We start from the raw sequence: 21,363 nt of genomic DNA, 5'->3' as shown, positions 1-21,363 counted from the left end.
AGCGCCATCTTTATCAGCGGTACTTCGTATATCAAGTATCTAGTGTGCGATTACAAGTACCTTCAGCAGCTACCATGCTGCTGTCCCCTAAGCGAATGAATGTCGCGATACAACGACAAGACGAGTATCATCCAAATCGACATCATCCTGTAGCCCACATCTCTGCCAGCACCTCTCCGCCTTGCCCCTCTCCCAGAAAAACAACCCTTTTACCACCACCTCTCCATATTCTCCAGAGGCGGTTCCAGCTACTAGACAAGTTGCCCAACATGTCGCAGGCACACGCATTGTCCGATGACCAGGTACGACCTCAGCACATCGCTATCATCATGCCCTGATATGGCTGCTCTACGACAGCTATACACCTCTTTTTCATGTTCCGCAGCTTGTCTCTCTACAGCTATTCGTCTTTCCGTCCACGATCTCAGACATTACTTGTAAAAGCCAGATATCACTAACATGATGCTTGACGCAAAACTATACAGGTGGCAGGGGAGTTGAAGAAGATGACGGCCTTCATCAAGCAAGAAGCCATTGAGAAAGCCCGCGAGATCGAGATCAAAGCCGATGAGGAATTCGCCATTGAAAAGTCGAAGCTCGTCCGCCAGGAAACCTCCTCGATCGACACTCAGTACGAGAAGAAGTTCAAGCAGGCCGCCATGTCGCAGCAAATCACCCGCTCGACCGTTGCGAACAAGTCGCGGCTAAAGATCCTGACTGCGCGCCAGGAGCTGCTAAACGACCTGTTTGACCAGGCAAACAAGAAGCTCGAGGGATATACCGAGGACAAGTCCAAGTACCAGGAGATTCTCAAGAACTTGACTCTCGAGGGCCTGTATGCGTTGAACGAGCAAAAGGTCCAGGTGCGGGCCAAGCCGGCCGATTACGATGTCGTCAAAAAGGCCCTGGACGAGGCCGCCAAGGAGTTCAAGGAGAATGTCGGCAAGGAGGTTACGGTTACGGTTGACGAGAAGAACCCTCTGCCGGATGGAAGGTAAGCATTTTACTTCATTACTCTTTTATTTTTTCTTCCCGTGGGCTTGTAATTCAACGGTGAAAGACGGAAGCAATAAAGGCTGATTGAGAATTAGCGCCGGTGGTGTTACCATTGTCGGAGGTAACGGCAAGATTGACATCAACAACACTTTCGAGGAGCGACTAAAGCTTCTCGAGTCCGACGCTCTGCCCGCTGTGCGGACTACTCTCTTTGGCAAGAACGAAAACCGCAAATTCTACGACTAAATCCCATGCCGCTCATACCCGTATGTTACATCTCGCATTGCCTTGTTTGTCGGAAGCATTTTCTCAACATATCATTTACTGAGGTTATTCAGACATCACCCGCAAGTGCGACGACAAAGTTTGTTTCGCGCTTCGGCGCCCTCTCATTCTTGCTTGCTTGCTCTGTACATTCTTGATTGTATTCCAGCGCGCTCTGTAGAATCTGTAATAGTATCCATGCAAACATATCTGGTATCATATTCAAAAAAAAAAAAAGTAACTGAAAAAGTGCACGTGCTTTTGCTGCTTCCAAAATATCCCTTCCCCGCGAAATGGCAAATGGCAAATATAAAAGATATCATCCCCGCTGTCTATGCATATATGTTCAATTCTCTTGCGCGGCGTCCGTTACTTGCCGCTGCTGCAAGAATCGCGACATGAAGTTTGCCTGCCCTCCGCCTGGCGAATCGCCGTCGTCATCAATGACAGCACCAAAGATACTCTTTTTCGGTTTTGGTCTGGTACGAACGGAATAACTGAGACGGTAGTGCAGTCGCTCGAGTATCTCCTTTGCTATTGTTCTCGTCATGTTCGTAGCACCGGCATCCACAATGCTGCTAAACATGAATTTGATCTTTGCTGCGAGCGCATCCACATCGGCATTGAACGTTCTCTCTTGCTCTTTGCTTGACAATGCCGGCGCGGAAACGCCTCGGTCTATACCGATGTTGAGAATTGAAATGAGAGCAGAGAGCTGCACGTAGTCGGTTCCTCGATTGATGGTGAAAGCTGCAGTATCCAAATGCTTGATCACCTCCGGTATCTGGAAAATGTCGTCTCGGTTTCTGTTCAGATAGCTCGAATCTTCAAAGAAGAAGGCGAACGCAAGTCGTCGGCGGAAGAGATTGACCCTCGGTGATGAGTTGGGTATGGCGTCGAGCAATTGGAAGCGGAGTGATGGATCTCGAACAAATCCCATCACAGTGTTGCCGACGCAAACCAGCTTTTGAATGTAAACAATAGTGTTATATGGGAATCATAAATGTTGCTGACTTACAAGATCGCCCGCTTCGTGGTCTGGCGCATCGTCGAAGAGAAGAACAATTGCATCTGATATTATTGAGAGGATGTTACAGTCATATGCTACGTTTGAATCGAGTGTCAAGCGAAACAATAGACATAGAGTATGCTTGCGCAGTTCTAGTGATAGGCTGACTCAAAATGAGTAAATGCTTTGCTGTTTATGGAAGGGTGTATCGTACCTCTCTGAAAGCCCGCCGAAAATTTCTATCAACGAATGTAACCGTGAGAAGTCACGATCGGGCGCCGCTGAAATGGTCAGCCTACATCTAATTCGTCATTAAAAATTGAAAATTCGCACCTGTTGGACGGTGAAAAGGGGCTGCGAGACAGGTTAAATCTAATGCATCTTCGAGAGCCTCAAGCTTTGTGAGACTACCGTTGATAGCCGCTGGCTCGACAGCAGCTGAAAATTGACCCCCGCAAGCCTAATTCTGTCAGTACTTTATTATTCCATAAGCGTAACCAGATACTGACCTGTAACGTCATTGCATAAGAATACCTGAGGTCTTCCCGCCGCTCTATACAGACTGAGAAAATTTAGGATTAGCAATATTTTAGAATTTATGAGAAAATTGCCTACCCTCATTTAATAACCAAAGGATGACCTCGTTCGAAAGACCACGCAAAACGGCCATTTCTCGGGCAAATCCGGATAGAAATGCTTGCTGCCGTGATGTAGGATCTGGACAATGATTAACCTCAACATTTGTGCTACATATCGAAACTTAGCCTACCCCTTAGAATAGCCTCCCAACGGTTCGGTGATTCGGTCTGGGGAAATGGCTGTGATTCCAGAGGTTGTGAAGCATTTCTAGGGCCGAAGAAATACCACACGGCCTCTCGATTCAGCGCTCCCGTCCTGCCCATTGCATGTAGAACTCTCTCAACGTGTCCCTCATCGCCTCCTTCACTAACCAGAGAATAAAGCAAACTCTCGTCTATGCCACCTGCATGGCGAGCAACTGCAGCAACAGCTGGCTTAGAAGCAAAAGCCAAGTCCATAGCGGCCCTTGCTGAGGCAACTTTCGCCTCGGTTACCTGGTCCTCTTCGGTTTGTCTGACTAGAGAATCTAGAGAAAACTTATATTTGGGTATAATTCTTGGGCTGTGATCATTGGTGCCACGTCCGAATCTGAGGCCACCAGATCGAAGCCGGCTTTTTAATGCTGGCGATTGCTCCTCTTTTACTCCCAAAGGCTTGTCTTTGTTTCGTGAGAGGATATTATCGATATCCTCAAGAGATTCCAAGTCAGAGTCCTCATCATCGGAACTTTTCACAAAGACCTTGCCGCCCCGCATGCCCCTCGTCTGCGTATCAGAGGGCAGCTCTTGAGACGGTGGGATACTGCCCATCTGAGACGAGGGAGAATGTTCTCGTTTTGGCATGGAGTCAGAAGATTGGGATGCAAAGAACGGGCCATTAGATGAGAGTTTCTCTTCCTTTACAGCGTTTCTCTTCTCTAGCTCAAAGTCATCTTCTACCACAGGCGGCATTCGGAATGTGCCGTTTAAAGCTGAAGGTGCATCTTGAGAAAACGACACGCCGGAAGAGGATCTCTCCCCAAATGACGATATTGTCTTTGTGTCCTGCGGATCTCGCCTGGAGCGTCCGTCATTCTTAGTTTTGAAAAAATCGGTGATATTTCGATTCTTTGACATCACCGTGGGTAACTTGATTATATCTCTTTCCAAATGATGTTAGGCATGACAGAACACCAGGGCACGTTCGAGACGCGAGGTGGACGCGAGCTCGCGTATAATGGAAGGAAAAGCGTCTCCAATTAAGCTTCTATGCTAGGCTCTCCCGCTGTAGCTGACCTAACCGGGCATAACTCTTAACTGTTCCTCGATGCCATTATCGTTCAACTCGGAGGATGTTTTGTAGCTTTCCAGGTCCTGAATGTATTCGATGGCGAACATTCGTGGGCAATTCCTCGTGGTATAAAAATATCTTAGAAATCGGATACATTGGACACACATCATCTCAGAAACATCCAAACGACCTCAAAGCCGCGGTAGAAGAGGCTGTGATTTTATCAATGCCGTCTCCGACGAGTGTCAAATTATGAATAAATAATGGTACTCATTATAAACAGTTTCCAGAGTTGGAAGATACGTGCTTTTGCTGGACAAATCGGCATCAGCACGCTAAAAGGCGGCAGCATGGGGATGAATACCAAAGACAGAACACTTTTTGCATCCGCTGTCTTCCTCAAAATTACGTGAGGGCCTAGAAGAGCATAGAATGCTGAGGATATGACCGTACTAATTACAGCTTCATTTCCACTGATCAAGTTGTTGGAATTCACGCCATCAGAACTGTTACTTTCAATGGAATTTGCCACAATCTTCACCGATGATGGAAGCACGAGAAGAAACCTGGAGGCTACATTGTCTATCCTCATCTGCTTGTGTCCAGTGCAGAATGAGCCGTGGGTTGACGCCTTGAACAAAGGTGAGTCTGTGTGTTTTACGAGTGCAGTCCAGAGTAGCAGCAGTGGAGCATCCCTGACCGGGCAATGATGACTAGAAAAGACCCTTGTCCAAGCCATTGCACGTGCACCTCATATGAAATTCTGCTTCGGACACTGGTTGGTACCGAAACAGAAGGACTCAAGGAAAAAAGATAATAATGCGCTATTATATCGGCATGTTCGGATGCGAATCTTGCCCGAAGCCGACCGAGCGGCCGACCGGACAGCGACGACGAGGGGGGCGAGAGCGGCGGCGGCCGGACCATGAAAAAAGTTGCTGGGGTTCCTTCTTCAATGCGGGTATGGCGAACCCGCCAAGATGACGAAGCTCCGCTAATTTATCAAAAGTACCTCTACTTTGCTCTGGACAAACTTTGATCGCATTTTGCTCTTTAGTGTCATCATCTAGAGGTGACAGTACTTGAAGAAGTGGGATGTGTCCCCAAGGTGCACATCACTAATCCCCAAGACGCATAAAAATCGCCGTTAGTCATCCCCACAGAAAAGATGAAAGGCTCCTGTCTCATGTCAGATCCTTCTTTTCGACTGAGATGCAAGTCTGATGCAGATTCCGAGCAACCATGAAAAGTCGTAAAGCTTATCAGCAAGTGGCTAATCATGCTTAAGGCCACGTTCACGAGTCCGAGATGGAGTCTCAAAACCTTCGCTCAGCGGTGGCGCGCATGGCCCAGGTTAATTCTTGGCCGCCCTTGCTAGGGCTGACTTGAGCAGGAATGAACACGGTACTCGCCACAGACTGTGATATTCAAGGAATCAAGATACTGTAATTCTGTAATCTTAGAGTATCCAACTACCTATGAACTCTTTCTATTAGAAAGAAGAGTCTGATCTAGGTACTATTAAGTTATTGCACATCTAATGGCTGGTCGGAGCACTGATTCGCTTTGTTTGATTACTCTATTGACGAAGATGGATGATGCAGCGGATGAAGATCCATGTCGCCCTGCTAATTTTAAAGTCCCTCTCGCTCACAATTAGTCCACAACTAGCGGGTGACTTGGTGATGACTAGCGCAGAAATGGGAGGTGCAAGTACTCCTGACGTACCCAAGGTACCGTTGAATATTCACGGCTGGGGAATCACCAGGAGCAACGAGTGGGAAAAAAAGGGCAAAGAAAAAGACTTCGCGCCGCACCATCCAAGTTACTGCCACCTCCCTAAGTCGGATTTGTCAGATCCCTTTTTGGCGCGCAACCTGAGGCATCTTTTGCTCTGCGTTTGGTAGGTAAGCGTTGATTTGATGCGCATTGATTACTCTTGCATGCGTGTCCTGGCTGTGTAGGGGCCACCCCGTCATTTGCGGAGTTCTTGTATCTCTTTCGCAGTAGACAGACTGCCCTGGTACCCTTCTGTGCACACCAGGACACTCGTCTTCTATTCTCTCGCCTCCTATTATCTCACCCATCTTTACCCTTCTCCTCCTAAAAGTCTCACTTTTATGTTATTTGTTAAAGCCTCTCGAGATCATTATTGATTTCCCTGTCAATTGACCAACTGCTCGCGAGTCATTCCTCACCATCCTGGGGGAAAACGCCTTCGCGTCGCTCGTGGCGGGCCCATCTCTCCTAAGGGTACCTAATCAACCTTACCAATCCAGGTATTCCCGAATCTTAATTCCGGATGGTTAACACTTTAGCCTTCTAGTTCGCCGCCCACCCAGTCGCCGCTGCGAGTCTTTTTCGTCACTGTTTCGCTCCGTTCCCTCGTCCTTTGGTGACTGACATCTTGGGAATTTCAACTATCTTTACGACACCAGTCGCGCTCTTCGACACCTCGTCGTGCAATCAAGTTGTTCCTGAGACACGGACGGGTATCGCTCTTTGATCCTCGGATCCTTTCCTCTTTGGATGCTCACTCATCCGTCCTACCCGACCGATTCCAAGGTTACAAAGATTACATCTGTCGTCGTCTTCTGCGTCAAGGACAGCAGCCGCTGAATAATTTGAACGAATGCCATTGACGACTTACACCTTTTTGATCCATCGATTGTGAGTGCAAGTCTCGGCGCCAGCCGACTTGCTAGTAACTCTCCCTGGCTCTGGAAATCGTCGCCGGTTCAAGGGTGAAGGACCTTGTCGTTCATTGCCTCGCTCCCAATTTGCACAATGACCATTCAGCCATACGCAGAGCCAACTAACGTGACGAATCCCGTCAATCGGATACGATGGGCGACGCAACGAGTTTCTGGCCCAAGCGGGCGAAAGAAGCGTCTCTCCATCATGGACCGGTTCCATCGAGGTTCGGTACGCGAGAAGAGGGCGCGACAACAGCAGCAACAGCATGCCGATTCATTTCCAGAAGAAGAGGATGGCCCTGATCATCAGGATACAGAAGAGTCACATGAAGAAGCTGAAGGTCAACAACGGTCCATCTACTTCAACGTTCCTCTCCCGGATTCCGCCAAAGACGACGAAGGCCGGCCCGCGATCCAGTATTCGCGGAACAAGATCCGTACGGCCAAATATACGCCTCTCAGCTTCGTCCCGAAGAACTTGTACTTTCAACTACACAACATAGCTAATATTTATTTCTTGTTCATTGTGATCCTCCAGGTCAGTCTTTCTTCCCGTACCTCTATACACCACGCCTCCCGGAACTAACCATATCTTGCGAAAACATAGATTTTCTCCATTTTCGGTGCTTCCAATCCCGGCCTCGGTGCCGTGCCCATTATTGTTATTCTCACTGTGACGGCGATCAAAGATGCCATTGAGGACTGGCGGCGAACCGTGCTTGACAATGAACTGAACAACTCGTCGGTTCATCGTCTGGTGGATTGGGACAATGTCAACGTGTCTGAGGAGAACGTGTCCGCCTGGCGAAGGGTGAAGAAGGCAACCACGCGGACAATTGTATCCACTTATCGAGCATGCAAAGGCATGAGGAAAAAGTCGTCCAAAAAGGGCCAAAAAGATGTCGAGCGTGGCCTCGATGAGCCTCGGACGTCTGCCGGCACCAGGCCAACGCCGCGGACCTCGATGAACTCTTACCGCTCTTCAGTCTATTCTCAGAATAGCGGGGTCGAGGAGGAAGGCATCCAAATGACGCCCGTTCCCTCGCCGAGTCCCGCGAAAGAGCGTCTCTCCAACGGCAATTTGGAGGTCCACGAACGCCCAATGACCGGTTTCTCCTACGACGAAGAGTCCGAAAACTACTTTGCCGCGAGAAAAGCTGCTGCTCCTACGCAGGAGTTGAGAAAAAATGCCTCGGCTTCCAATAAGGCATGGGGCAACGTTATCAATCCCAATAAACCCCTGCATAATGCAGCTCGGTTCAAAAAAGACTATTGGAAGAATGTGCAAGTTGGCGACTTTGTGCGCATCTACAATGAAGACGAGGTTCCGGCCGATTGTGTCATCCTATCCACTTCGGATCCGGACGGCGCTTGCTACGTTGAGACAAAGAATTTGGACGGCGAGACAAACCTCAAAGTCCGTCAGTCACTGCGCTGTGGCCGTCATGTGAAGCATGCTAGAGACTGCGCACGGACTGAGTTTCTCATTGAGAGCGAGCCACCGCACTCCAACCTTTACCAGTACAATGGTGTGATTCGCTGGAATCAAATTGACACGGCAGATCAAGACGTGGAGCCCGTTCCCAGAGCAGAACCAATTTCGGTCAACAATTTGCTGCTACGTGGATGCAGTCTTCGAAACACGGAGTGGGTGCTTGCCATTGTCGTCTTCACCGGAGAAGAGACCAAGATTATGCTCAACTCTGGCATGACGCCCACTAAGCGCACGAGGATCGCTCGAGACCTAAATTGGAATGTCATCTACAACTTCATCATCCTGTTCTTGATGTGTTTCATTTGCGCTATCGTCAACGGCGTTACTTGGGGTCAAGGACACAACTCTCTCGACTTCTTTGAATTTGGATCCATTGGAGGGACCCCGGCGCTGAATGGTTTCGTCACGTTCTGGACTGTTGTTATTCTCTTTCAGAACTTGGTCCCGATTTCGCTCTTTATTACCCTTGAAATTATCAAGACGGCCCAGGCATTCTTCATTTGGAGTGATACTTTCATGTACTACGAAAAGATTGATTATCCTTGCACGCCAAAGTCGTGGAATATCTCAGACGACCTCGGACAGATCGAGTACATTTTCTCGGACAAGACAGGAACTTTGACGCAAAATGTCATGGAGTTCAAGAAATGTACTATCAATGGGGTTCCTTATGGAGAGGCTTACACCGAGGCTTTGGCTGGTATGCGCAAACGAGAGGGAGTCGACGTCGAAGAGGAGGGGGAGCGAATGCGCGAGCAGATTGCACAAGATCGAGTGCAGATGTTGGCTGGTCTTCGAAAGATGCACGACAACCCCTACCTAGTCGATGATCAGCTCACTTTTGTTGCACCAGACTACGTTGCCCACCTCGCAGGCGAAAATGGAGAGGAGCAAAGTCGTGCCAACGAGCACTTTATGCTCGCGCTTGCTCTCTGCCACACGGTTGTCACAGAGCGAACGCCCGGTGACCCCCCCAAGATTGAATTCAAGGCCCAGTCCCCAGATGAGGCCGCCCTGGTTGCCACAGCTCGTGACTGTGGCTTTACCGTTCTCGGCCGTCGTGGTGATGAGATCATGCTCAATATCATGGGCGAGGAGCGATCATATACTATTCTCAACACGTTAGAGTTCAACTCTTCGCGAAAGCGTATGAGCGCTATTGTTCGAATGCCTGACGGGAAAATTGTTCTCTTTTGCAAAGGCGCAGACAGCATAATTTGGTCTCGCCTGAGACGTGGCGAGCAGGCCGAGTTGCGCGAAAGCACCAAACAACATCTTGAGATGTTTGCCCGAGAAGGTCTTCGCACTTTGTGCGTAGCGCAAAGGGAGCTGAATGAGGACGAGTACTACGCGTGGAACAAGAAGCATGAAGTTGCTGCCGCTGCAGTCCAAGATCGAGAGGAGAAGCTTGAGAAGATTTCAGATGAGATCGAAAGGCAGCTGCTGCTACTCGGCGGAACAGCCATCGAGGACAGACTTCAGGATGGTGTGCCTGAAACGATTGCCCTGCTCGCAGAAGCGGGAATCAAGCTTTGGGTGCTCACTGGAGACAAGGTCGAGACTGCCATCAATATTGGATTTTCTTGTAACCTCCTTAACAATGACATGAATCTCATTGTTGTAAAGGCGGATGCTGGGAATCCAGAAGCAGTGTCAGCAGAATTGGAGAAACACCTGAGTGTATTTGGGATGACAGGATCAGATGCCGAATTGGCTGCCGCTAAGAAGGATCACGGCGCACCTGGTCCCACTCACGCCATTGTTATCGATGGTGATTCACTCAAGGTTGTTCTGGAAGAGCAATACAAGCAGCAATTCCTCTTGCTCTGTAAGCAGTGCAAATCAGTTCTTTGCTGCCGAGTCAGCCCCAGCCAGAAAGCTGCTGTCGTTCAAATGGTCAAACGAGGTCTTGATGTTATGACACTCTCCATTGGAGACGGTGCCAATGACGTCGCAATGATACAAGAGGCAGACGTCGGAGTGGGTATCGCCGGTGAGGAGGGTAGACAGGCAGCCATGTCGTCCGACTATGCCATTGGTCAATTCCGCTTTCTGCAACGACTTGTCCTTGTTCACGGCCGCTGGTCATATCGCAGAATTGGTGAGACAATTGCCAACTTTTTCTACAAGGTAAGCTTACTCGTCTATGAACCTACATGTTGATCTTAAAGGGTCCCTAATATATGCATAGAATATCGTTTGGACATTCACGTTATTCTGGTACATGATCTACAACAATTTTGACGGATCATATCTCTTTGAATACACGTACATTCTACTGTACAACTTGGCCTTCACATCCATTCCAATCATCTTATTGGGTGTGCTCGACCAAGATGTAAGTGACAAGGTCTCTCTTGCTGTCCCTCAGCTCTACCGTCGTGGCATTCAACGCAAGGAATGGACACAAACAAAGTTCTGGTAAGAAACTGCTGTCCTGTCTCTCCCCGGAGTCTAACTTAACATGTTGCTAATCTGCTGCAGGGTGTATATGCTTGATGGCATCTACCAGTCTGTGATTTGCTTCTACATGGGATATCTCATGTTTAAACCAGCCAATTTTGTCACCGCGAACGGACAAAATATTAATGACAGACAGCGCATAGGCATCTATGTTGCCTGCGCAACAGTCGTTGTAGCAAACATCTATTTACTCATGAACACATACAGATGGGACTGGTTCACTCTCCTCATCATGTCAATCAGTATCCTCCTCGTGTGGTTCTGGACAGGAGTCTATTCAGCCTTCACGTCCACCATGACGTTTTACGGAGCTGCCAGCGAGGTCTTTGGCCAAGCGACATTCTGGGCTGTCACTTTCCTTTCTGTCATTATCTGTCTGTTACCCAGATTCAGCGCCAAGATCGTTCAGAAATTCTACATGCCCTACGACGTCGACATTGTTCGCGAGCAAGTCAAGCAAGGGAAATTCGCCTATCTTGATGAAAAGTCGGCATACACTGTCCAATCCAACAGCGAGTCCACCGCTTCCTCGGACGAAATACCTAAGCCCGCACCTATAAATGGCAACGCTTATCAGAATGAAGATGAAAGGCCGATTTATCCTCCCTCGGTAGCGGCGACTCGCACTACCCATAACCCCCGAAGTCAAAACGGCAGCGATGGCACAGAATACACCGGCCATCGTTTATCACTAGACCCTCCGGTGCGAACTTCGGTGGAGCGTCCCTCCCGACCCTCATATGAGAGAGTTCGCATGAGTATGGATCGAATGCGACCCAGTTTCGAGGCGTCGAATGACATTACCTCTGCCGCCATGCTCACGAGAATGGAGTCGGAGTATTCGCAGCCAGAGCACAGCGAAACTGGCGTAGATGGAAACCGTGATAATGGCGGAACACAGCAGTCAGCGATTCCTCATGCGCGATGATGACTCTTTTTACTGATACCATCGTTGTCCCTTTTTTTTTATAAACCCTGCTGTCTTTTTCTAAAATTTTTTCCTTTCCATATTTTGTGTATATAGACAATGTCTTCTGATTCTTTCCTTCAGTCTTCTGTCCTTGTCCTAAATTTCCTGTGTCTTTTGCGTCCTTTTCAATGAGCCTGCTTAGTCTTGATCCTCCGTGATCCATCTTTTCTTTCCCTGAACCTCGATTTTCGTTCATATCTTCTCAATATCATGAGCATACCCGGCGTTTCCTTGTGCCCCCCCGCCAGATCTCGTTTTAAGAATTCTTTTTTCAATGTGATTTTATATCATCTTCTAGATAATTCAGAATCAACGCTGCCAATCCTGCTTCGAAACACCAAAAAAAGGATCAATCGATGCCTCATATGTGCAACAGTTGATATGACTCGACTATATTTGTCATATACTTCGTACCAGAAACAAAAAGAAGTAATGATCAATCTTGAACCAATCCTCCCACCCAAAAACTAAAAAGCAAAAAGAGAAAGCACCGGTAAGTGGTCAGTACGGGGGTCGAACCCGCGACCTTGGCGTTAACTGAAGTCTCTTGCTAAAGCAAGAGGACAAAGGTATTAGCACCACGCTCTAACCAACTGAGCTAACCGACCTGTTACCCGGTGTCATAAGAACTGACATAGAGCTTTATAAACCAATTTCACTGAAAGTTTATCGCCGCAAGACATGCCTAAAGTCGCGAATGCAGGCACGCGCTACGCGGTTGACTGACGAGTTTTCGCGTAAAGTGGATTGAGCCTTGCGCTTTGTTTTCAGACACTCTATCCTTCCCGCATAGCGCAGCCTTTAAGCTAAATACAGCTAGTGGCACTGCTTCCTCGTGCACACATTGCTTCCGACTCTACTGTGGACACACCTTACCGCCGGGCAACAAATGGTCTATGCGTCGGTAATTGAAGGTAGTTCTGACCCGTGAACCTTTCATGCTTCATGCTTCTGCAGCTTTTGTGTTGGGTTCTGCAAGCGTTATGGCTCATGGCCAATGGCCGAACTATTTTTCATAGGCCAAAGATTAACCCTTTCATTTCAATCCTGCTGAACAAGGATACAATCTGGTGAAATACCCCCTTTGTTAACTAGGCCATAATACCTTTGATTGCTTATCCTCCTGACTCTAATGCAGTGTCAAACTATCAGAGATAGCTGACGTTTGGAGGTTCAATACAGATCCGTCATACATTTTTCAGATCGATCAGACACCCTAAACTTTTCGGAACTTGTTGGAAAGCTTGCAGCACCTGGCACGGAAACGTCCCGCGAACGAGCTAGCTTAGAGAGTGAATCTCAAGCTGTCACCCTCTTTTCGATTGCACGAAAATATTCGAATACCTGACAGTGAATATTCGTGTACCAGAAATCGACGCCCGGATAGAACGAGAGTAAACAAACAATCAAGTAAACAACTAAACGAATGAACGGGATCGTACAACAACCATCAGTTTGTTTGGACACATTTGTTTGGCAACGACTTCGTTGAACTTTTCCGACTGATTACGTACGGTCGTTTACACCATTGCACAGCGCTGAGGATATAGATCACGGGGATCGTCAGTTGGAAGTTTATTTGAGTCATAGAGGATACTACCTTTGAGGGACACCTTGACTGGACGCCTATAAGAAGATTTCCTTTACGAAACATACACTTGGAGAGTTAAGTCAAAAAGGGCTGTAGAACGACGAATTGACGGTCAGCTGGGAGCATTGAGTTGTGACAGGGTAGAAGCTCTCAAGCTCGGTCCAGTCCAATAACCGATTTATGTCTTGTTACTCCCTTGTAAATGGACGAATGAGCGTGTCAACCACCTGACGGAAATAATAAATTGTCATGGCCGAGCTAGTGGCCGGCGTCGAGTAAGTAGCTTTTGTATTTGGCTTGTTGTCTTCAAGCTTTCGCTTTCTTTGTGCTCGCCATTTTCCTGTAGCAAACCGCTTCAGCTTTTCCGCGGCCATAGTGGTTTGGCTTAATAGAGAAGAATAAAACTGACAACGTACTCTTACCTTACAGAAGCCTGCAAGCTCTCCCAGATGAAGTTCACTGGTTTTGCGAAAGGCGTGGCGATGATGGCGAAGATCCGAACGAGACGAATTTCGAACAGCAGAACGGAAATGCTATTGATAGAGCCAGAGAAGCCGAGCAACGGAGGGGCGCAGTTTTCATGTCCTTGCAGCTGCTTGCATACGATGGTGAAGGCATCCAACACTATCAGCAGTACTTGCGGGATGGATTGGATCGGCAGATGGTGAGATGTGACACATGTATCCGCGAGTATCACAAGGGAAAAAAGCAAATGATGGAGAGATTAAGACAGTATGGAGTCTCCTTTCAAAAATCGGGTATTTTGCCGTTTGGAAATCTCGCCGCTGACTTGACCAGTGATTATGATGACCAAGACGTTCTTCAGTTCTGCAAAATCTTTGACGATAAGGATATTCAGCGGATAAAGGCGGGCTTGACGAGCGCGCTGTCTTCTTTGCTCGCTACTCCTCCGGAGAAACGCGGACCGGGCGCTCTCCACCCTACTGCGATGCACGCCATCTTTGAGTCCTTGAGTTGTGAAGCGTTCCTGACTGACGATGACCTCCTTCAATCATATTTCGATGAGCCCTTCCGCTTAATGCAGGTCAAGCGCACTCTCAAACTCGGATACTGCGTTCCTGCAATGACGTGTTTCCTATTCGACCCTCAACCCTTTAGGCTTCAGTGGGCGGTCAACTCCTGGTCCAAGTTCACGAGGAACATCACTTCCGATGAGTTTGACTGGGCGGTCAGAGAGCAGCTTATCAGAGTCTTGACCCGAGCAGCTGGCCCAGAGATTGACATTAATCTCATAAAACGGCTCTGGGATGGGATGAAGCTTGTCGTAAATAAGCTTGACAAGGATCTCATCACTCATTCTCTGCGCGCTATGGATATTGACGTATGCCGAATGGCATTGGAGCATCTTCAGTTCGACACACCAGGCTTCCACTCGCTTCTGCAGACAATTGTTCTCTTACTAGAAAAGTCTCCAGAGGACTTTTGGGACTCCATGGGAGCTATCTCTCCGTCCACTGTCGTTGAGCAAATTTTTACGAATCCCTACCTCGTCCGCACACTACGGCAAGACAGCGGTGACCACCTCGCCGTAACCCCAGCGGTTAATGACATGCTGGCATGGATTGAGCCATTTATGGCTTCTCTCAAACCAGCAAACCAGCCTCCAGCCTGTCGGTCAATCGTCTTGCAGCTGATTGATCGTTTACAGACCGACCAGTTCCCTGAGTCATCAAGGATCTACTGCTATCAGAAGGGAGTGCAAGTACTGGTACAAACACTGAGTAATTTCAATGAAGATCAGTCCGTTTTTGGCTCCGTTGGTCGCATAGTAGTCTCTGACACCCTTGAAGTGGCAAGCACTTACGTCGGGGGTATTCTGACCGTGGCGCGCTCATCATCACATGTGGGCCAAAATGTAGCTTCAGCCTGCATGGATGTCGTTCGCAACGCCTTATCGCTGGAATGTCGAGCTTTAAAAGCGGACCATGAGATCCTAGAGGCTGAACAGGCATTACAGCATGGGGGCAGTTCGCACTCGAATGTCATATGGGATGCTGTTGTTAAGAACCTTGAGTCAGATAACATGCCTCTTGCCAAGGCCGCCCTGAGAGCAGTCATGCCTCTGGTTGGTTTGGAGAAATTCAATCTCAGGACGGAGCAAACCCTGGTTAAAGAGAAAAGCCGATTCAATGACACATTTAGTCATCTTACTCACTGGGTTTTTCGCATATTGGAAAAGCTAAACGACTTTGATCCGGACGATCTAGACGAGCTTTTTAAAAACAAAGAAACCGCAAGCACGTTGATTTCTGCATTGTTCTCTGCAGATGAAAATACTTACCATGCAGCTCTGGAACTCATTAAGACCGTCAGCGCCCAATTTGGCAGAAAGGAGGCGATAGCCCATCTCCTGAAATCTTTCTTCGACGTCACCATGAGTTGTCTGGCTTGGGCGATTCGACGTATTGCCAATAAAGGCACATTTGCCTCTGTTCCACGGATGCTTAAGACTTGCACCGATGTAATTGACATCCTCTGTAATTTGCAAGATGGATTGCTTCGCAGTAAAACGTTGAACGGCGCGGAAGAAGTCACATCAGTTGAAATGTTCTGGCAATACCAGTGGCAAGCTTTGAGAGTAATTTTTGAGCGAACCGAAAGCTGGAGTCAGCGGGGCAACGATAAATCGGTGATGATGGAATTTTGCAGAGATACGATGGAGTTTGCTGAGAGGCTTTTTGAACAGTACTCTGCATTCTCAAGCGCTATTGATTCGGCGGATAGTATTGAGCGCGACCAGGCTAAAGGATCCGGGGAGAAGAATGCGGGAAGGAAGTTACTGGAACATCCAGTTCTGACCTTGAACTCGATGGCAAAATGGCTTAGACTTAGAGACGAGTATCTTGCAAACACACTGGTGGCCCTCCTTACAAAGATTCTCGGTCGTCTTGCTGATTGGGGAATGACCATCGGAGACGATACATACGCATACATCGACGGTGGTATCATTGGAGGGTCGGTCAGAAATGTCCTCCCACTTCAGTCAAAAGCAGAGCTCTCCAGAGCACTAGAAGGTCACCATGGTCCGCAACGGCCGTCGACCAAGGACACAAAGTCCGTTCCAGCGCAAAGCAAAAGGCAGAGTACATTGGCTGGATGGGCACAGCCTGGCGTTGCGCCTTCTGTCACTGGACCCAGAGGACCAAGGCAGGAGGCACTCAATCTTGAGGCTTGGAGAGCAAAGGCCAAGTCGCCCAGAGACGTCATCGATATCAGCGACGAAGATGAGTATGGCGGATCCAGTACTCTCAATGACGATATACTGGATCTTTCCAAGTCGGTCGAAAAAGCCCGCCCTCTTTTACAAAAATTCAAAGACCAGCCTGCGCGAGTACCTGCGCTCAGGGCACCTTCACGAGACGCCGATGGATTGACATTCCGTGAAAGACGTGAAAAGGAGAAGGAAGCGAAGAAACGCCGCGATCTCGCTGAACTGGCTCGCGTCAAGAAAAACCTACCGCCAACCGGTGTCGCTGAGCAGACCTCGGAGGAAGGTTCAGGGCTTCGAGGCATTGGCGTAAGAGGTAAAGACCATGCGCCACAGGGTTCGATCATGATGGTACCGTCCGACTCTGAATCGGACTCTGAAATGGATGAAATGGACGCAGAGTTGTTTGGAAAAGCACCTAAATCTTCATCGGCTGTCAAAGACTACGAGAGGAGCAAAGCCGATGCACTGAAGCAGATGGAGCGCCAAGGACCCGTTAAGAAGAAGAGGCAGGTTCGATCTGCAAAGGACATGCGCGCTCGATTAGCGCCCGACCTTTCGCCCCTTCACAAAACGATTCTTAGCTGGGACTTCTTCGCCGAGGGAGACTTCCCTCCTAGCTCTGACCGTCACGACTACAGTCTTGTCTCGAATACGTTCAGAACCCCGATCGATTATCAGCGGGTCTTTGAGCCTTTGCTTGTGTTGGAAGCATGGCAAGGTTTCCTCAAAGCCAGGGAAGAGGGAAACTTTAAACCTTTTGAGATCAAAGTTGCCAATCGTCTGTCCGTAGACTCTTTCATTGAGGTCAGTACAACTGTTTCCGTTGCTGATGGAAAAGACCTTGGAATTGGCGAAGCGGATATTATTCTTATGTCGAAAGCGAAATCACCGACCCAGGGACACGATCAACCACACTGTCTTGCTCGAGTATTTAGAGTGACGCGGAAGAAGAACATTATTGAAATCTCCTATCGTGTCGTTCCTGGAAACCCGCTCATCAGCTCTCTTGCTCCAAATGTCACACTGTGGGGTGTGAAGATTTCTTCGATCACGCCGCTTGAAAGAGAGTATGGTGCTCTGCTTGGTCTTCAGTATTACGATCTTTGCGATGAAATTATCAGAGCTAAGCCATCTCCGCTGCTCAATTATACGGAAAAGCAGCTCAAGTCCATCTTTGACATTTATGGACTGAATCTGGCACAAGCCAAGGCTGTACGATCAGCCGTTGATAATGATGCATTTACTCTTATTCAAGGTCCACCGGGATCGGGAAAGACGAAGACAATTGTTGCTATCGCAGGAGCACTACTAACAACAAGCCTCGAGGAAAAGGGTGTGGCTATCTCTCGCCCACAATTCAACAATGGACTCAATCTTCCCGGACCTCGCGGAGGTGCACCAGCCAGGAAGCTATTAGTCTGCGCACCAAGTAACGCAGCTGTGGACGAGCTGGTTATGCGTTTAAAGGAGCCTGTGAAGACATTGAACGGAGAACCCAAACCCCTGCGAGTTGTCCGTATCGGCCGTAGCGACGCGATAAATGCCAATGTCATGGACGTCACCTTGGAAGAGCTGGTCAATGCAAAGCTCAACCTGGCAAACGGCAATAAGAACAACCCTGGCGACGAGATTCACAAAATCATGATGGAACACAAGGCCACATCTGACGAGCTTAACGTGGTGCGGACAATCCTTGACGAGGCGCGCGCCAAAGGCGAGCAAGCGGCGGAGCAGCAGCGGAACTTTGAGCTCTTGAAGCGCAAAAAGGCCATGCTCAGTACACAGCTCGATAATGCCCGCGACCGCGGTAATACTGCGGCAAGAGATGCAGAGATCAACCGAAGACGCGTGCAGCAAGAAATTCTCGATCAAGCTGATGTTATCTGCGCAACTCTCAGTGGTAGTGGACATGACATGTTTCAGAACTTGAACATTGAGTTCGAGACTGTCATAATCGATGAGGCGGCCCAATCAATTGAGTTGAGTGCGCTCATTCCGCTCAAGTATGGTTGTTCTAAGTGTATCCTCGTCGGAGATCCAAAGCAGCTTCCTCCTACTGTTCTATCGAGAGAGGCTGCTCGTTTCCAATACGAGCAGAGCTTGTTCGTCCGGATGCAGGGCAATCATCCCAATGATGTTCACCTTCTGGATACTCAATACCGTATGCACCCGGATATTAGTCGGTACCCAAGCAAAGCCTTTTATGATGGAAAGCTCTTGGATGGACCTGGAATGGATCAACTCAGGCAAAAGCCTTGGCATGCAAGCGGCGTTTTGGGGCCGTATCGGTTTTTCGATGTGCAAGGACAACATCAGAGCGCACCCAAAGGCCACTCTCTCATTAACGTTGCCGAACTCAATATTGCCTTAATGTTGTTTGATCGCTTGATTACCGATTTCCGAGGCTATGATTTTAAAGGAAAAGTCGGCATCATCACACCTTATAAGAGTCAGCTTCGAGAGCTCAAGACGAGATTTGCCGCCAAATATGGCGAATCGATCCTGTCTAGTGTTGATTTCAACACGACCGATGCTTACCAAGGTCGTGAGAGTGAAGTCATCATCTTTTCTTGCGTGCGAGCTTCTTCCAGTCGCGGAATTGGTTTCTTGGCGGATATTCGTCGTATGAACGTCGGTCTTACTCGTGCAAAGTGCTCCTTGTGGGTGTTGGGAAATTCACAGTCTTTGGTCCATGGCGAGTTCTGGGCGGGTCTTATCACGGATGCGCAAAGCAGAGGACTCTACACCTCCGGTGATTTGAAAAAGATGCTCGCTAGGCCTTCGGCCAGCGGAGAGACTTTGAACTACAGCAATGGCTTCGGAGGCGACTCTGATATCGAAATGCCAGATGCGCCGACTGCCGGCTCTGCAACTCCTTCTGAACCTGAATTTCCTGTGCAACCCCCTGCGCCTCAGAGACGTGATTCGAAAAAGTCCTCAGAGGCAACCACGGCCAAACCTCCGGCTCCAAAGAAGAAGAAAAAGTCGGCAGACATGGGAACTACAAACGCTCCTCAAAAGGCGCTGTCCGCACCATCGGGCGCTCTTCTCAACCCCGCCGACAAGAAAATAACCCTTGGTACAAGTGGTACCAGCACGCCAGGCAGCAAGAGTCATGATGAGTCTGCTCAAACGGATGCCGGCACGAGCCATTGCTTCCGCTGTGGCGACACTTCTCATACTAGAATTCATTGCAAGGCTGTTCGTTGTCTCCAATGCGGCGCCTTTGGTCATGTCACCAATACCTGCCCTAACCCAAATGCTCTACCTGCCAGAGACCGCAAACGGCTCCAGGACAAAGAGGACGCGCATTATAGGAAGCAACAAGAATTCCAGGACAAGCAGCGAGCCCGGCAACTTGGAGAACATGATTCCAAGATTCCTTCTATCAATGTCACCAGACGTACGCCTCCGCTGGAGGATGGACTGCCTAAGAAGCCGCCCGTTGCACCAAAGGGGTTTGGAAAGCGACCTCGTGAACCATCGCCGCCAACGGACTTGCCTGCTGTGAAGCCAGGAGACGTAAGTTTGTATTCAGGTAATTATTCTATGAATGAGCTAATTTGTCCAAAGGTCAAGTCAAAATCTCGAATTGAAAATACGCCTCAGAACCTTCCAAGCAAACCTGTCCCTGCCGGAACTCATCCTCTGCCACCGAGACCTGTGAGTTCAGCCCCTGAACCTGCACCTGATCCCGGGCAAAATAGACCCATGCCGAACCCTATTCGCGGTCCACCTCCGCCCAAGCGCCGCAAGGAAGTCGATCCGTTTATTCGGCCAAAGAAGAGAGGCCCCAGGCCTTAGATGTTTTGTCTTCTTCCCTCCGAACACAACCTTGCTCTCCACCTCAATTTTGACCGGAGATTCTTTCCGTTGTCATCATCTTATCGCCATCTCATCGTCGCTACAACGGCTATGCCGGTTGTCTAGCATCGCATCGATTCCTCAATTCATCTTCGCGAACTGGCACGGTTATTAAAATCTTTCTCTTCTATTCCACACCGGGCGCATCAATCATCGATACATATCTTGCATTTCTGTTACAGCTACTCTCGCTGTCCTTTAAAATTCTTTAGCATATCATGCGAGGTGGCGCAGATGGGTTGCAATATTTTTTTTAAACTTTTTTTTTTATGTTTATATTATTTTGCCCTTTTCATCCTCTGTCCCCTTTGAACCATTACTTGTTGTCAAACCGGATGGATGCGGAGAGACATTTCTAGTCTTACTGCATTGTCATTTCCTTACAGGGATTCCTTTCTTCACTTTTCTTTATTTTAGTTCTTACTTTTTCTTTTCTCCCATATATCTCATCTTCGCAAGAGCCATTCTTACAGCACCCTAAATGGATGTAGCGATGTTTATTTATATGACACATCTGCATTGCCGTTTAAAAGGGGCGCCAATCATATTATGATTTTATCTCGTAACATTTCTCCGTTTCGCGCCATTTCCTGGCTTTTTTACGCAGGGTCTTGTGGCGCTCTGATTTGATACTATCTTACACTTATCCTATCTTATTTCGTATCCACCTTACAGTTATTCGTACTTGGTATCCATCTTATCTATTGTCGTCAACTGCCCCTGCATGTATGACATATACGATGAGATGGGACCCCGAATGGCCGATGGCGTCGAGATTAAATTACATCAAAGCTCACTTTTCATATTCTTGATGTTGTAACTGTATCGTATCATGTCATTTCCATACCACATGTGTAGCGTAGCAAGTAAGAACCAAGGAAACAAGCAAGCAAGCAAGCAAAGCTTAAACCAAGTAGTAACTTTATTGGTCTCAA

General features: G+C 48.4%; 4 protein-coding genes and 1 non-coding gene across 5 annotated transcripts; 3 read left to right on the top strand and 2 right to left on the bottom strand.

The window, feature by feature from the left end:
- The first annotated feature begins 139 nt into the window (after window positions 1-139).
- Window positions 140-1,484, top strand: L228DRAFT_249641 (ATPase, V1/A1 complex, subunit E). Its single transcript, XM_018333133.1, has 3 exons — window positions 140-302; window positions 486-994; window positions 1,092-1,484. The coding sequence occupies exons 1-3, from the start codon at window positions 270-272 to the stop codon at window positions 1,240-1,242; spliced, it is 693 nt and encodes a 230-aa protein (XP_018186382.1). The 5' UTR covers window positions 140-269; the 3' UTR covers window positions 1,243-1,484.
- On the bottom strand, window positions 1,170-4,341 carry L228DRAFT_262713 (hypothetical protein). Its single transcript, XM_018334438.1, has 7 exons — window positions 3,039-4,341; window positions 2,885-2,986; window positions 2,779-2,831; window positions 2,603-2,729; window positions 2,484-2,550; window positions 2,279-2,432; window positions 1,170-2,224 (listed from the first exon to the last, which is right to left on the bottom strand). The coding sequence occupies exons 1-7, from the start codon at window positions 3,961-3,963 to the stop codon at window positions 1,607-1,609; spliced, it is 2,046 nt and encodes a 681-aa protein (XP_018186381.1). The 5' UTR covers window positions 3,964-4,341; the 3' UTR covers window positions 1,170-1,606.
- Window positions 4,342-6,904: 2,563 nt separating this feature from the next.
- L228DRAFT_213012 (P-type ATPase) lies at window positions 6,905-11,699 on the top strand (the record flags this gene model as incomplete). Its single annotated transcript, XM_018329966.1, has 4 exons — window positions 6,905-7,351; window positions 7,421-10,438; window positions 10,500-10,729; window positions 10,793-11,699. The coding sequence occupies 4 exons, from the start codon at window positions 6,905-6,907 to the stop codon at window positions 11,697-11,699; spliced, it is 4,602 nt and encodes a 1,533-aa protein (XP_018186380.1).
- A 540-nt stretch (window positions 11,700-12,239) lies between these two features.
- L228DRAFT_t106 lies at window positions 12,240-12,349 on the bottom strand. Its single transcript has one exon. It is a non-coding gene; the product is annotated as a tRNA-Ile (tRNA).
- Window positions 12,350-13,488: 1,139 nt separating this feature from the next.
- L228DRAFT_180156 (tRNA-splicing endonuclease) lies at window positions 13,489-20,579 on the top strand. Its single transcript, XM_018329560.1, has 4 exons — window positions 13,489-13,607; window positions 13,762-14,064; window positions 14,131-20,086; window positions 20,138-20,579. The coding sequence occupies exons 1-4, from the start codon at window positions 13,582-13,584 to the stop codon at window positions 20,366-20,368; spliced, it is 6,516 nt and encodes a 2,171-aa protein (XP_018186379.1). The 5' UTR covers window positions 13,489-13,581; the 3' UTR covers window positions 20,369-20,579.
- The last annotated feature ends 784 nt before the right edge of the window (window positions 20,580-21,363 follow it).

Source organism: Xylona heveae (genome assembly GCF_001619985.1).
Source record: "Xylona heveae TC161 unplaced genomic scaffold L228scaffold_9, whole genome shotgun sequence".
Classification (NCBI taxonomy): Eukaryota; Fungi; Ascomycota; class Xylonomycetes; order Xylonales; family Xylonaceae; genus Xylona; species Xylona heveae.
This window is presented reverse-complemented; position numbering and strand designations above follow the sequence as displayed.